Consider the following 15,933-nt stretch of genomic DNA (forward strand, 5'->3'; position numbering starts at 1 on the left):
TGCAGGAGAAATCCCTCTCACGGGACAACACGGATGTGAACTATCATGTTATTAGACTAAAGCCTCTCTGACCAACATATTTTAGGATTCCCAGCGAGCCAAATCTGGCTATTTTATCCTGTAAAGATATGCTGGCTAGACGAGCGGTCTGCAGAGGAAATGATGTTAGTAACAGGCAGCTGGTTATATATCAATGCATTGTTCTACTTTGTGTGTTGCACAGTACTTTGTGTCTTAATACGTTTACATTATGGATTAAATAAACATCCTTTGTGTCCCGGTGTGTTCCTCAACATGCCCTCATTCTAACCTGATCCACTCCTTGCCAAAGTCTGGCCCGGTTTATCCCCTCTTCATCTCTTTAATCCCAAGTACCAGGGATTTTTAAATATATATCCCTTCACAGAGGCAGACCGATCATGTTGCAGCCGGGTCAAAACAATGTTATCTGGAGCAGGATCAAAGCTGCACAGGAACAATTCCCTGAGGACGCAAAGTGGCCTGAGCCCCGCTGGGATTAACATGCAGGACGGGAAGGAGTCTGTCATGATCACTGACACCAGTTCAGATCAAGCTGCAGCCGTGGAGTAAAGGGGTTTCCCACATCCAATATACAAGTGTAAATGGAAGTGTTTAACCCTGGAAATGTGTGTTTGTCGGTGAGAAAATCATTGTTTCTACATGCCAGTGAGAAAGCAGAATGTGTGAAACAAAGTGAGTGATCCTCTAACAAAGCAAATAATGAGCAATCAAGTGAGCCTGCAGTGTTTACTCCTAATGTCCCATCACAGATTAAGACTCTAACCAGCATTTATGAAAACGTGACACATTGCACTGAGACAGAAGGCCGCTCCGCAATCAAAATTATGCAAATGAGATTGATTGAAAGATAAAAAAATGAACAGCAAAAGCTTGGCAGTAGAACAAAGATTGTGTTTGATTAGAAAGTAAGCGAGTTACCGGGCAGATCGGAGAGCGCTCCTCTCTCGATGATGTGCTTCCTGTACAGAGTCTTCAGGACCTTGGCGCTGCCGAACCTCTTGAAGCGACTCTTTACGTTGTTATAATACCATTCGAGAGACTGTGTCCTCAAAACCCTGCAGACAAGAGCGGGAGGGGGGAAGACAGAAAACATGATATTAAGTCAAAAAGAACAGATGGCAACGACACTGGCTGCACACTTTATTATAATTACAGCAGGATTACACGTTTGACTTCGAGCCAAGACAAATCATTAAAATCTGAGGGTTTAATTAAATCAATTAGAGGAGGATAATGAGACTTTTCCAACAATAAAGAAAAAAGTAGGAGTTCTGAAAAATAAATGAGGAAAAACTGTTTGTTGAGGCTGCATTTAAAATGGGTTTCTTGAATTGAATGTTTTTTACAGTATTGTTGTTTCTGATGTGACGTCATGTCATTTTTACGGCTCATATGTAAAGCAGTCAGTCCTCAGGGCAGACGATTACATAAAGAGTAATTCATAACGGAGCGGGGTTATGGAAAGCCCTCAGAACAGCGCTCCCTTTGCGCCGCTGTTGGGTCAGATTTCCTGAAACTCGGCCGACTTTGTGTTTAATCAGCACTCCCTCCGGCCCCGAGTTCTCACACACACTTACAGTAAGTGAGGCTGAACAAACACACAGACAGATTCACACACTAACACACACACTGTTTAATTACATATTATTCATCACCATGACCACAATCAATCCCACTACCAAGTGTTTCAGAAAGTGCCCATGTAGCTAAAGCAGGATGTTATTGACCTCTGAAACATTAGAAACAAATCCATCAGCTCATCGACGTGTCCCTTCATGAACACTGTAGTTTATTTTCAGTCAATCCTTCATGCATGATGATGCTGCTGCTCAATAAAGACACTGGTGAGGGAACAGCTGCTAATAAAAGGATCCTGAGTGTCCCCGAGGCTGCTGCATCCCTCCTTCTTAACCTCCCTTCCTCTTTCATACTGGATTTATTATCCTCCGCCTCTATCAGCTGGGCTGCTCAATGGGCCTCCGCTCTTTAATTTCATGCCACGGGTCAACTTAGTCCCTCTAATGGTGCCCGCCGAGCTCCAGTGAGGAGGGGGAACTCTTTATCTGCCTCTGGGCCCGGAGAGGATGGCAGGAAATGTATCTGAAGGAGCAACGCAGCGTCTTGTGAGCATCATGGTGTCTGCAGCTGTGCATGCACGCTTCCACTTCAGAGTATACTTGAGGTTTCAGAGTCATTTTTTAACATAACAAGTTACCTCACAAACTGTAGATAGTTAAAATGTGCCTGCATAGACTTGGAATAACTTACTTTCCATAACATTACGTCAGAATTAATTCATCAATTACCTTTTTGCATTAATAATATCGAGCAGGAGGTAGCTTATCTTGTATGATAAATGTGTTGGAGTAGAATATTTCCTGCTGATTTAGAGTAGAAATATGAAGCAGCATGTAACAGAAAGGCTGAGGAAAAGCAGAATACCTTTAAAATGTACTTAAGTATTGAGTATTTCAGTAAATGTACCTACTAACTCTCTACCAAACATGGTTAATAATGTAGTAGTATGTCTCTCACTACAGCCCAATTTAGAGGTGCTTAGGTATGATATACCAACTGAGAAACAAGGATGTACAGTAGACATAAAGTATGCATCCTCACAGGAGAATAAAGGTCCAAAAAACTTTGATTTTAGCATATTCTATCATCCACATAGGCTTTGAGTGCGGCACAGTGGATCAGTGGTCTGCTGTGCCTGTCACTCATGTTCGCCACTAAATGAGATGATAAGTAGATTCAGACTCCAGCTCTGCGGCGCGCACCAAACTTGTTGAAATTAGCCAAGCTTTCACTTTGAGAGAGAGAGAAAGCGGAGGGATTTAGGGCAGTGGGAGAGGCGCCTGGATGAATGGAGCGTGACATGGCTTCCCTGGAGCGATGGGATCTAAAAAAGATATGAAGAAGAAGAGAGCGGAGTGGATAAGCAGGGGCTTTCAGGCTGGAGCTGTGAGCATCGGCAAACACGCTTTATAATTAGGCAGGGAGATTCCCCGGTGCTCGGCGGCTGCATGAATAAGTGAGAGGGATTCCTGTGCATGGACTCCTGACACTGCCCCCCCGCTATCATCACTCACTGTGAGGAACCTCCTTTATCATCCTCTCCTCTGCAGCCCTTTCGCCCTCCACACTTCACAGGATCGATTTGCACATTTAAATGAGGACTAAATAAAATATATAGAAGGATATGTAGAAGTGCAATAAAAGAGGATCTCGTCCCCGGGCGGAGGGAACCATTACCATAATTGACTTTCTGAGCTTCTAATGAATTGGTTCAGCTTGTGTTGCTGCAGAGGGGGAGGGGGGGGGGGGGCTGACTTTAACAGAAGATCAAATAGCTCCTCTGAAGACTTGCAGAGTGACGGCTCGTGTTAATAGAAGAAAATAACATAAAGAAAGGAGATTGTTCTCCAGTATTAGATCAAAGCGTCGGGAAGTGAAAGCCCTCCAGTTGTGAGGTCCTAATGAGAAGCGCTGTAGGAGATATTACGCAATACAGTAAAGATGTATTTAAACCAACTCTCTGGAATATAGAAGTTATGAACAAGTTTATATAAGTTTATCAGAAGTATGAAGAGATATCAGCCAAATCAAGGTGCTTAAAGTATTCCATTAAAGGAGATAATCGGCTCTTAGGAGTCAACCAGACATTTGTCTTTGCATATTAACCAAAATGTGGGTTTGGTGAATAATTATTATACATTTTCAACACCTCACACATCCACCATCCCCATCAATCGGATGACTTCAATCACTTTAAATAGGGAGATAAAGCCTTATGTCTCATAACTATTTGCAATATGAATCAAGTGCCATAGGCTATTGGTAAAAAGCCAGTCATCAAATGTGTAAAGATATACCCTAGAGATCTTCAGCCTTTCCTCCACGTGCACTTCCTAGAAGGGGATTGCATATGCATTTAAGGTATTCACGTTTAAAGCGTTGATTTGCATATTCATGGCAGGGATTCTTTCCGAGCTGTGCTGTCTTCACTGCTGCACCACAGCACTAAAATCAGACCTCTGAGATAAATTCAGCGAAGGCACAAAAGGCCAAAGGAGGACAAGGTCGTGGGTCAACTGCTAAAAAGCCCACGAGTCTTCCAGCAGCACTGTGCAAGGCACACCGACCTGTCGGGATGATTTAAAGCAGCGTCTGGTTTGCAGCAGGCAGCAAAACAACTCTCTCTCCCAGCAGCTCAGGAACCTCTGCAGGAAGCAGCGGGAATGCTGATCACCTGCATGTTCCTCTGAGAACGGCTTTCTGACAGACGGGAAGATGCAAATATAAAAAGATCTCATCCTGAATACTAAGATAGAGATGTTCTTATGCACTTTCACTTTCCTTCTTGTCTACTATCCATCTATCCATACAACTAGAGAAACACCTGCAGCCACAGAGCAATTTATTTATTTAAATTTGCACAATTACTACTGTGTTTCCTGTCACTGCAGCATTTCACCTGGACATACTGCAGGTTCACATTACTCTACACTCTGCCACCTTCACCTCACTTACCTGTGTCTTTATAAAGTCTAAATGTAGGAGCTGCAGGCAGCGGTCGGGAGATTCACTCTGCTATCTCTTCCTCCTACTGGCTCTTTCTTTAAGACCAAAAGCTGTCAAATCATCTCTCCTCAGACCTCCACTGTGCAGGGTGTTAGAGAGGAGTGTGTGAGCATGTGTAGAGTGTTAGAAAGGAGTGTGTGAGCATGTGCATGGTCTTTTGAAAGTATTGGAGGGTGGAAGTGAGTTGCATTGGGGGAAAGTGGTTTCGGACAGAGCATGGCCACAGGGAGCAGAGTGAATTACAAACTGCTCACACAGTGTCTGCGTTTCTAAAGTCCTAATCCTGATTTAAAGACTGTCAGACATGCAGTGTGCCGCTTAAACACAGCCCGTATGAGACTCTATTACGTAATCATTCAAAAATAGGACAAGATTATCAATTCACAGGTTTAAAAACAAACATGACAGCTCATTTGTGGACTAAAAAAGGTTTGATGAATGTGGATTGTGACTGAAATGGAACTCAGTAATTGACATTTTTAAATACAATATCCTTCTATACAACAAGACTGTATGCAACACAAACATTAGAACCGTATTTGAAGTGTACCTATATCCCCTTTTTGTTAGAAAATAGCAATGCTTTCCAGTTCACTTCAGGTCTTTTAGTGAAGCATTTGGTCTTATCACATGCAAGAGTCAGATAAGTAAAATCCAATAGTGCAACTCGGAGCCTCCTGTATAATGCTTACTATCAATGAGTGTGACTCGTCAATAATGCATCTCAAAGACTAAGGGAACCGTTAGCTCTGAGCTGAAACTATTATAATCAAACATGTCAGGGTCACTTTAATAATGATCTGGATTTAATTCATGGTTTGTGTCGGCAGTCTGAACCACCAGCCTGTCACTCTAGACTATAATTACAGCATTTGTACAGTAGTTTAAATATAGCTTTTCAGAAGTTGGTGCACGGAATGAAATTAGCTTGCGTAACAGCTGGACAGATGTCACATCGTTTGTTGTTCCGCTGCACATGTGGGCGAATTTTTAAAACAAAATCAGACGCCTAATGAAGTGATAATGCTGCACATGTTTTGCACGCCGCAGCATGTTAATATATACTTCTGTGTGGGTGTAAAGCATGTGGGAAGGGAGATAATCTGCCCTCAGTCTCTTGCTGCTTCTCCACATGGATTTTGAGGGGAGCATGCAGGGAGACAGGGCTCTGCAGCAGCACAGGATTGTGGGAAATCCAGCGACAGAATAGACTGCGGTTTCACTTTCCACCACTCAAGTCTTTCTCCATCTGGCTTTTCTGAGCGTATAATGAAAACTGCAACTCCCTGCAGCTTCCATCTGAGCAATTATGAGGAGCACAAAGAGCCGATGTGATTAGGGACTGCAAAAGTTAATCTGTTAAATATCTTGAGCTACAAAGCCCATGACAGTAATTAAATCTCACTAAGGTGGCATCAGTGGCTTTTTGTATTTCTTTTGGGTCGCTGTGGGACAGGTTTTATCCTCTTAATGTCCCACACCTCTGACAGGAAATGAAAATCCACTAAAATAACAGGATTTTAAAAGATTACAGTCTGCAGAAAGTTAGATTAGTTAGTTTTTACACTACATTACATTACATAGTGGGGGATTTGTGTATTTAGAAGCTGTTACTAAGACAGTCCTTAAGAGAACTTACAAATGGGGTTGAATTGTATAGAAGTAAATAAATAAACCTTTTCCAGATGATTTTATGGTCTCAAATAGCTTGTTTGTAATCTTCTTCAATACAGCATGACATTTATTTGGTAAATGATGTTCCCATTAAGAGTTTACTAGACATTAAAGCAGGGTATTACATTACGATTGGACATTTTACTTTCATTTATTCAGTTTTTTTATTCTAAAAATCCAATTTCCCACGAGATAAAAGTATTCTCATTCTGATACCACGTAGTTGTACAGTTTGTGACTTTTATCCTACAGATAAACCTTTGACTGTGACTTTTTCACTTAATGAAGGGTAATTATAACATTTTGGTCAAAACCGGTTGTCTGCAAACCAATCTGTGACCAGGTCCACTTCTTATATCCACCCAATGTTACCAACAATGCATAATAAAGCCAGGTACACATGTGCTGAACACTATAACAAGCATTCAGTGTAGATTGACAGAGGGAGGCGATGCGTGGAGGTCATTAAAAACCAGACATGGTCCAATTTGAGGAGAAACAACAGGATAATGGGGAGCAATCCTGCCGCTGCCAGAGCCCGGTGTACTGAAGAGTCTAACAGCCCGTTAGGGAGCGGAGGGAAGGAGCTGACAGCACCACACTACCCTGCTGTCACATACACACCAAAGAGGGGGGGGGGGAGCGACGCCAGAGGAGGATAGGCAGACAAAGAGGGAGAAAAGCCACAGTGAATGTTAAGGAGAAAGGTCATCGCTCTGATTGCATCATGGAGCCTTGGCATTTGTTCCATGGGATCTATTTCTAGAAGTGTTCGTTCACAGCAGAGCCACAGTCTGTGTCACTGATCAGTGGAGAAACAGGGGAAGCAGGGAGTTTTTGGGTGCAGGTGCTCTTTAAAGACCTGTTTGAGTGTGTGCTGATAAGCCAGGAAGCAGCGAGTTTGAGAAATGCTGCACAGAAGGTTACAGCACAGCTCCAGACATCAAGATTTGAAGGCTCAGAAGCAGCCACTTTTTTAAAGCAGTGACCTATGCTGAGACGACAAGAAGGCAGGTTTAAATGGAGGTGCAAAAGACACTTTCTGCTGGAAAAAAAGCACAATTTCAAATAAATAAAGCTCTGGGGAAAAGGTGATATACAGTATTTTGGGGGTTCTAGTTCAGAATACAGGTAAGGAATTTCTTTTCTGTGCATCAATCGTTTTTAGTTTATTGAGCAACTTAAGATGTGAGAATAAAGCTTAAAGAAGATGGCTGGATTGTTTGATAAGAAACCAGTTTTAGAGTTCATGTTAAGCTAATCAAAAGCCAAAGAGATATCATGTCCCATTGCCTACAGTCCCATTTTACATTCCCATATCTCTTTATTGAGATTAGCATGATGTTAGACTATCTGCAGAGTGCTTACGGCCCGGGCACAGATTAAATTGTTCCAGATTAAAAAGGTTTTCGGTTGTGTATTCGCTTTAGATAGAGCACGCTAAAGACATTTACATTAAATGCACCAGATCCATTTATATCATACATGGAGCTTTATTGTTTAACACAGCAGAGAGAGGTTACATGGAGTTGGAGACTACTATAAATGCAGAATATTGCGGATTACGGATTTTTTGTCTGAAACGCAAATGGCCTCACATTCAGAAGAGCCAGAGACACTCACATCCACAAATCTAATCACTTTTCTCTCTATTTTAAGGAAGTTTCATACATTTTATGAATATTATTGGACTTGAAATCTAATTTAAATAGCCCCAACAAAGCTCCCCTTACGTCTAAGGGTGCCTTTATGTCTGTTCAAATAACCCTATTTAAATGATTCTTGTATTTCAGTGACTGTAGGGCCATGTCCTCTACTCTCTTGAGTGCACTCCATTGGAGGAAAGGCAACCACAAATCAGGCCGATAAAGTTAGCGATATCCCTGAACTCCCACCAATTAGGAAACCAATGACTGCTTCCCAGACGAGCCTCTGGCTGCCCCTCATCCTGGGAGCAGCTCACATCAACTTAGTCACACAACACCAGCCAAGGAGTAAAAACTGCCGCTGGAACAGCCGACTCTTCTACCAGCTCTGTCTGTGTTCTCCTTCATGTCTTCTGTCAGACTGGATGTGTCTCCATCTCTGCTTTAACCACTCTTTAAACAGTTCTTTCTAATATGTTTATGAATGAATAGTGACGGATGTAAAGGCCAAAAACCCACCAGACAGCATGCAAAGTGAGGTTCACTGCACTACTGCAATATTTCTGCAGCGGGAAAAACCTATTTGGCACAAACGTCAACATGCTACAGGGGTCATGGGGCTCTGAGCAGCGATTGCTTTGCAAATAGCTGCAAAAAATGTAACTATCCCCAACTTTTGGAGAACATTGCATGGCGCTTTTCAGCAGATTGTTTAGCAGCTGCTCTCTTACGTTGTGCATGTGACTCCTCCTAATCCTAGCGTCACCTCACAAACGTTTTAGAGTAAACAGAAAGCCAGAAACGGACTCGTTCTCAACGGGCTGCGTGGGGAAGCCAGTGAAGGACCCTGTCCTCATCGCCCCAATACCATCCCACTGCCCCTGGCCTACAGTGTGCAGTTGTGGACTCAATAATGAAGTTTCAGCTCTGGATCCAGCAGGTCAAAGCTCGCCATTTTTCCACTTGCAAATCAGCACACTGGGGCCAGAGAGCCAGCGTTGCGTTGATGCTATTGGTTTTGAAAATGAAGGGGTAATTACTCTTGTGGCTACACTCCCCCTGTTTTTGTAAATGAAACCAGGCTAGACTACAAATTGCAGCACGGTTCTCCCAGATTGTTTACAGTTATTAGCGCTCTGCCCGATATTTTTCTTATCACCGACCAGTGACATCACGGCCCGGTTCTTTCGGACGGTGACCGAATCTGCAGCTCTCATAGGACACCCGCTGATACAGAGCAGACAACACTGTCCTCCTCCGTCTGGCAGACAGGGCGTGGGAGACGATGGCGATGAATCATTGATGCTCGGCACACAGATCACAAACAACCACACACAACCACACACAACCACACACAACCACACACACACACACACACACACACACACACACACACACACACACACACACACACACACACACACACACACACACACACACACACACACACACACACACACACACACACACACACACACACACACACACACACACACACACACACACACACACACACACACACACACACACACACACACACACACACACACACACACACACACACACACACACACACACACACACACACACACACACACACACACACACACACCTCTCTTACTCATCTGTCCTCTTGGTGTTTTTCTCTGATCCATCGCAGGTTCTGTGACGGAGACAGATGGAGGGATTGAGAGGGGAAGGGCTCAGTAACACCAGAGGACAAATATCCCTCTGACTTTGTTTGGTGTGTAATGAATAGCCCTTCTTGACCTTTGTTTTTCTCTTTGCACTTTTTCATCAGTACACACTGTTTATTTCCTATCACAGCCTGATGTATGTCTTATTATAACTGGAGAAAGGAGAGCAAAGACTTTCTCAGACAGTTTGGTGTTGCAGAATAACAGATAAGTCTTGAGAGAAATGGGACACATTTTTCAAGTCGGTGTGTGTTTAAATGCTTCTAGTGAATGGGTTCTCTCGACAGATGATTAGGTGAACATTTTAACTAACATATATCGCCTTCAGGCGCTGAAATATTGCTAATTTTGTTGACATATTGGAGGCGAAATTGGAGGGAATTTATGAGATCTCTTAGTATCGCTCCATAAATCATACTGTTAGACATAAAAAACACATGTTTTCCATGTTATTAGGGATACAATATTGTATAATTCAGGCTATGAATGATATAGGAACAAACCCCTGTGCACAAATTTTCAGCATATAGATGTGAATGAATCTAGTAAGTGTGGTGTGCAACTGAAGCGGAGATATGTTGTTCAGAACATCAGAAACAAACTAACACAGCCTTATTTGAAATGCCATGCCGGACACTTCACAAGAATAGAAGTATAAGAAAGTGTTCAAAGGAACGGTCTTTACGTCTGATGTAACAGCGTGGTCATGCACGGGTGGCTCCGTATAATCAGGCTGGAGATCATAGAGGAGCGAGTGTGTATTGGAGGACGGCTGATGGTGTGAAGTATGAGCGAGGGTAACAGATTGCATGTGGAGATGGATGCCATATACAGGAAATACAGCGCCATTCATCAACCCATGGCCTGGTGACAGTCAACTGTACCCAGAATAACTTACTGATCACAGCGCCACCCTGGGAACCGAGGCAGAGGACACTCGTTTGACCTTGAAACTATTTCACTGTGCAGTTGGAGTACATTTATGGCACATTTTCTCAACTTATAAGAAGCCTCATTTTGAGGAAGCAAAACATCCCGAAGCGTAAAAAGCTTTAGAACATCTAATTGCATAATAATGAAAGCAGAGATCACACTGAGTTACATGCATGATTCAGATTGAGCTCAGCTGGTGAAAACACACTTCTGTTTCATCCTCTGCATTTCTTATTTGATCATCCATGAGAACCTTTGCCCTTTCACGAAACAGAGGCGAGCATCCCTCTGCAGGCCGGGGCACGGGCCGCCTGCATTATTCATACTGACACCGTCACAGTAATTGAAGCCATGAAGCAGAGATTGAGGGGGGGATCATTATGAATGACCTCTGAGGGACATCAAGGTGATATCTGCATCTGAGGGCAGATCGGGAGGCAGATGCATGGACACACTTGGCATTGCATCATCTGGTGAGGTAATGGCTTTCTGTCCTTCAGACTTAAACGACTTTCACACTGATGTTCATCACAGTCTTGTTCAGATTTCACAAAGAGCCACAATATGCACGCGTTGTTTGGCACCTGATGCACGCGAGGAAGCTTTACATGACAGAAGAGGACTGTTGCATAACTGACGGATTATGAAACATAATTAATGGCCGTCGTCAGCGCTCATTTATCTCCAAACGCCTAATAGATTTTCTCATGAGTTCCACGGTTTATTACATAACTCTGCTGCCTCTTTTGTAATGTTCATCAGTGCACGAGAAGAGACTAATCCGTCACCAGAAATATCTGCTCGGCAACTAAAAAAGGGCTTTTGATTTCTCTTTGTGCAGCAGAGATGATGTTACAGAGAGACATGTCTGGCTCTTACTAAGGCAGGCAGTTAATCCTCCATATGCATATATAATCATATTTAATCATGTGCTGCTGAGACTCGTGCATGTTGAACGACAGGAACATGTGAGATGCTCTTGCAGTGGAAAACGTGCACAGGTATATGGAGAGATCGATATACAGCATGTGGCACTACTGCAGGTTTTATTCCCATGGGAGGTCAAAGGTTTCCTGAGGACTTTGGGACCTCTTATGATTCTGTTTTAACAAGACTATTGATTGAAGACAGAGAACCAGAAATGTGGTAGTTGAAAAGCCAATGGCAGTTAAGTTCCACGATACTAAACCCCTGTATTACAGTTTAATGCCTTCCTTTTCGATATAGATTTGCTGTTCACAACGTGGCATTATCAAGGGACAAATAGGGACAATGCGACGCTGTCATTCTCAAACCCTGGTACCTGTGAAACTGTGGAAATAAAACGATCCCTGTCACATATTGGTACTGGGGACGTTCCTAGTTTCGAACATGCAGCAGTGTGAAGGGGTGCTTATTCCTCTAAATCATTTCCCAGCATTCAAGGGATCAACACGATTTGTTGCAATGCACCAATCAAAGCAGGAGACAAGAACAAAATACTGGATACAATATATACTGCAAAACATGGGCTTTGCAACGTTTTCTAAAAGGAGTGAAATACACTCGATAGGATTGTTGGACCTGAACACTAATTTAAACAAATAAGAAAAACCCATTTATCAAACCAATGACTGTTAAATGTGTGTCCTGTTGTGACTTACTGCTGTGTGTGTGTGTGTGTGTGTGTGTGTGTGTGTGTGTGTGTGTGTGTGTGTGTGTGTGTGTGTGTGTGTGTGTGTGTGTGTTTAGCAGAGATATAACTGTTTACCGAGGCAGCGACCCCAGGTGGAAGCCATTACGTCAGAGCGTGTCCTCTGCAGGTAGGCAGGCAATCTGGTATTTACCATCAGAGCATCGGCAACACACTGAGGATGAGGATATCAAACGCTCACTCCCTCTGCGGGGAAAGTGTTAGACGAAACCAATTTGCCCGAGATGTGTACGTTTCATGTTGGAGTAAACACCAACGAGGTGCGGAGAGGTGCGTCCTACGGCTGTTTTGGTGGCGTGAAAAACGATCTTGGCTAAAGAAGAGTGCCGGGGAGAGGAGTGGAAGAGAGAGAGACCTTCATTCAAAATGCATGACTCTCCAGAACCTGCAGGGCTCTCCTCTCTGCAGGAGAGAGCAAGTATACTTGACACAAATGGCACTCTCACACACACACACACACACACACACACACACACACACACACACACACACACACTAATCAATAGGTAGTTTGATATGTGTGTGTTCAGCCCACATGCACCATCAAAGCAACTATTCTCCTCTGCACACACGATGGGGGAGAGTGGAGAATACGGCTAACACACACACACACACACACACACTGGCGGAGAGTGGAGAATACGGCTAACACACACACACACACACACACACACACACAGGGGGAGAGTGGAGAATACGGCTAACACACACACACACACACACACATACACAGTGGTGCATTTGTGTAAGCTTTCATGCTGTGTGTGTGTGTGTGTGTGTGTGTGTGTGTGTGTGTGTGTGTGTGTGTGTGTGTGTGTGTGTGTGTGTGTGTGTGTGTGTGTGTGTGTGTGTGTGTGTGTGTGTGTGAGAGAGAGAGAGCTGGATATGTGTGCCGCTTTGAAATCTCTCCCATTGGCAGCCCTCATATGAATGGATGCTTTGATCCCGTTTGAATCACGCAGCATCACCAGAGTTCCTCTGCTGCAGCCGAGCAAATAGCCCGAAAGAGGAAGAGATAGAGACAGACAGAGAGAGGGAAGGAGGGGGAGGTAGGGGGAGATATGCTTATTGTTTCCCAGTTGTTTTGGCTGATCTGGGCCAATATGAATGAGGGCTGCTACCTGCTGCAAGACGTCCCGTGGTATTTCAACCACCGACAGCGTAAAACACTTAACTGTTCATATTTGTTTTATCGTGAGCATCTCTGAAGTACAAAATCAGCAACACGATGTGGGTTATTGTTCTCTGCAGAGACAGGTGGAGCCGGATGATTTGGAAAGCATATCAAATACAGGTATTGGAGGGAATGATCACTTTTGAACCGATTATTTTTGAATAATGCAGTAAAATTATCATTGTTTTTGCAAAGATCTGAACCAGAGGGACATGCTTTCTTAAGTCTGTAGAATATAATGTGAAGGCTGCCCAAAAAACTGAATTCAGAAAGGTATTTTGAGACATATCTTTCCATTTATCAGGAGTTTTTCCACTTTTTGCATCAAGAATAGTGGAAACACGAAAGCCTATTTATTTTAATGCTATTGTAAAACTAATAACTGGAGTTTTGCTTTATTTAAATGCATTACATCATGGTGGGAAGTTCCTCCTCTGTTTTGGCCATACACGTCAAGACAAGCCAATCAACGCTCAAGAAGTAACTCCAATTATGGAAAACAATCGTCTTCCTGTATTATTTCGTGTTTACACCTCCAAACAGATGGTCTTATTAGGAATTAAGTACCTAATTAATTAGAAGTAATCATCTTTTTAAGCTAAAAGCCACAACAAATCAGAGAAAGCACGGTTCATTACGCAATATTGCAGAACAAGTAAAGCATAATATGCCAGTATCCAGACTCTCAGGTGACCAAAGGAAGCACCAACCTGAGACTCCCAGAGGCCCCAGCGCTGCAGACTTAATCAAATCTGATTATTTTAAACAAATGAGATCAAACAGCACCCCTCTCTCAGGTGGGGAATCCTGACTAAACAAGGTGAGAGGAGAGCAGTCAGCCGTGCAGCGAAGCCTCATTTAGAGCGCTGAAGAATGAGAGGGGAGGTGCTGAGAGACAGAGGCCTGCAGCACTGCACAGCCAGGGACAGAGAGGGGGGGGGGCAATAAGTGTGTGTGCATACACTCCATCTGAAGTCCCTCCAGTGTAACAGGGGAAGTGGGATACCTTCATTAGCATATTGTGCTAATTGATATTCACTCAGAGTGCACACAGTCCGTCGGGTGACGTGTGTTTATATTTCTCAGCATGAACATCTTGTGTTAAAGACTCCACCTGCTTAATTGATTTCAGTTAACAAGGGCTGCAGATAAAGATTTAAAATATTTATTTATCTGACCACGATTTATAGTTTACATACATAACACGTCAGAGAATAGTGTCTTTCAATGTCTTGCTTTGTCAGCGCTTTACCCCGGGACATTCACTCCAATATGTGTGTTCATGTGTGCATTTTCGAGGGAAAAATGTGGTTTCCACTCAGATATTATCTGTAGTTTTCCTGTTGATTGACTCATTTTTGCAGCTCTACCATTAACCATATTAAGACTTTTGTTAGTCAAGTTGTTTCCAAATGCTAATTATCCATTAATGCATTTATTCTTCTTATTTATGAGCATTTTTTCATATTGAAAAGCTCTTTTTTTATGTGCATTTATTATGAGTGAAGGATTTCTGTCCCTGCCTCTGGTCCCATCATCACTCCTGACCTGCTGGTGACTTAATGACCAATAATTGAAATGTGCTCCAAAAACTGTTTCAATGAACGCCTTCATCCGAACGTTGGCTCTAAAAGTCAAACTATGCATCATTATTACGAGCAACCTGCAAGTATAGAAAAACCAGGAGATTCTGCAGGGAAACTAATATTTAACTTTCATTACGGGGGGCTCCTGGTGTGACAGGCGGGGAGTGTGCATTGAGTATTAAAATTGTGCGGTGCCAATATCTCCTCTGTTTATGCTACGGAGGGTTCACCGTGGCAGGAGATCAGACAGTGATCCGCTCGAGGGAGGGAGGCGTGATGGCGCAAAAAAGTAATGAATAAGAGAGGGGTGAAGTTAGAGGAGGGGGAGATTACTATTCATCCAGCGACTCAGAGACATCGCTTTCATATCGAGACAGAAAGGCGCAAAGGAAGGAGGAGGAAAATAGCAATAATGAGTAGAAAACTTATTCCTCAGTCAGGAATTCACTTCATCTGCCAATCTCACATCCCCTCCAGGGTTTGAGGAGTTATTGATGGATCACATCTGCAGAGCCAGCAGGGGGGGGGGGGGGGTTCAGAGGGACTTAACATTTCTATTTGAGTGAATCAGTGCGGTTTGTGAACCACAGGACTCTTCTTTGTTTGCAGATGGATTAAAAGTCATGACCTCAGAAACCATGATTGAAATATAACTGACTTAAGTTCTTCAGCAGCAGCGGCGCACCGGGGGGGGGGGGGGCAACAGTAGCCACAAATACACCCTTCAGTCTGTCTGAACCGTCCTTTAGGACATATTCAGCTTGATTTACAACATTACAGTTGGAAATAACTGATTCAGCAGCTTTAGTTTCCATTTTTCCATTTTACAATCAAACGGTTTTGGGACATATTTAGGGAAACGTTTCAGTCCTCTTTGAACATTAAAGCGTGAAGACGTGTCACA

At 43.2% G+C, this 15,933-nt stretch overlaps 1 protein-coding gene across 1 annotated transcript in view; it reads right to left on the reverse strand.

The window, feature by feature from the left end:
* LOC134883818 (rab effector MyRIP-like) overlaps positions 1-15,933 on the reverse strand; it is a 92,088-nt gene that overhangs the window by 24,076 nt on the left and 52,079 nt on the right. Inside the window, 1 exon segment of the mRNA XM_063912253.1 lies at positions 961-1,097. Within this exon segment, the coding sequence (XP_063768323.1) occupies positions 961-1,097 (137 nt within the window).

The sequence above is a fragment of the Eleginops maclovinus genome, chromosome 21 (assembly GCF_036324505.1).
Source record: "Eleginops maclovinus isolate JMC-PN-2008 ecotype Puerto Natales chromosome 21, JC_Emac_rtc_rv5, whole genome shotgun sequence".
NCBI lineage: Eukaryota > Metazoa > Chordata > Actinopteri > Perciformes > Eleginopidae > Eleginops > Eleginops maclovinus.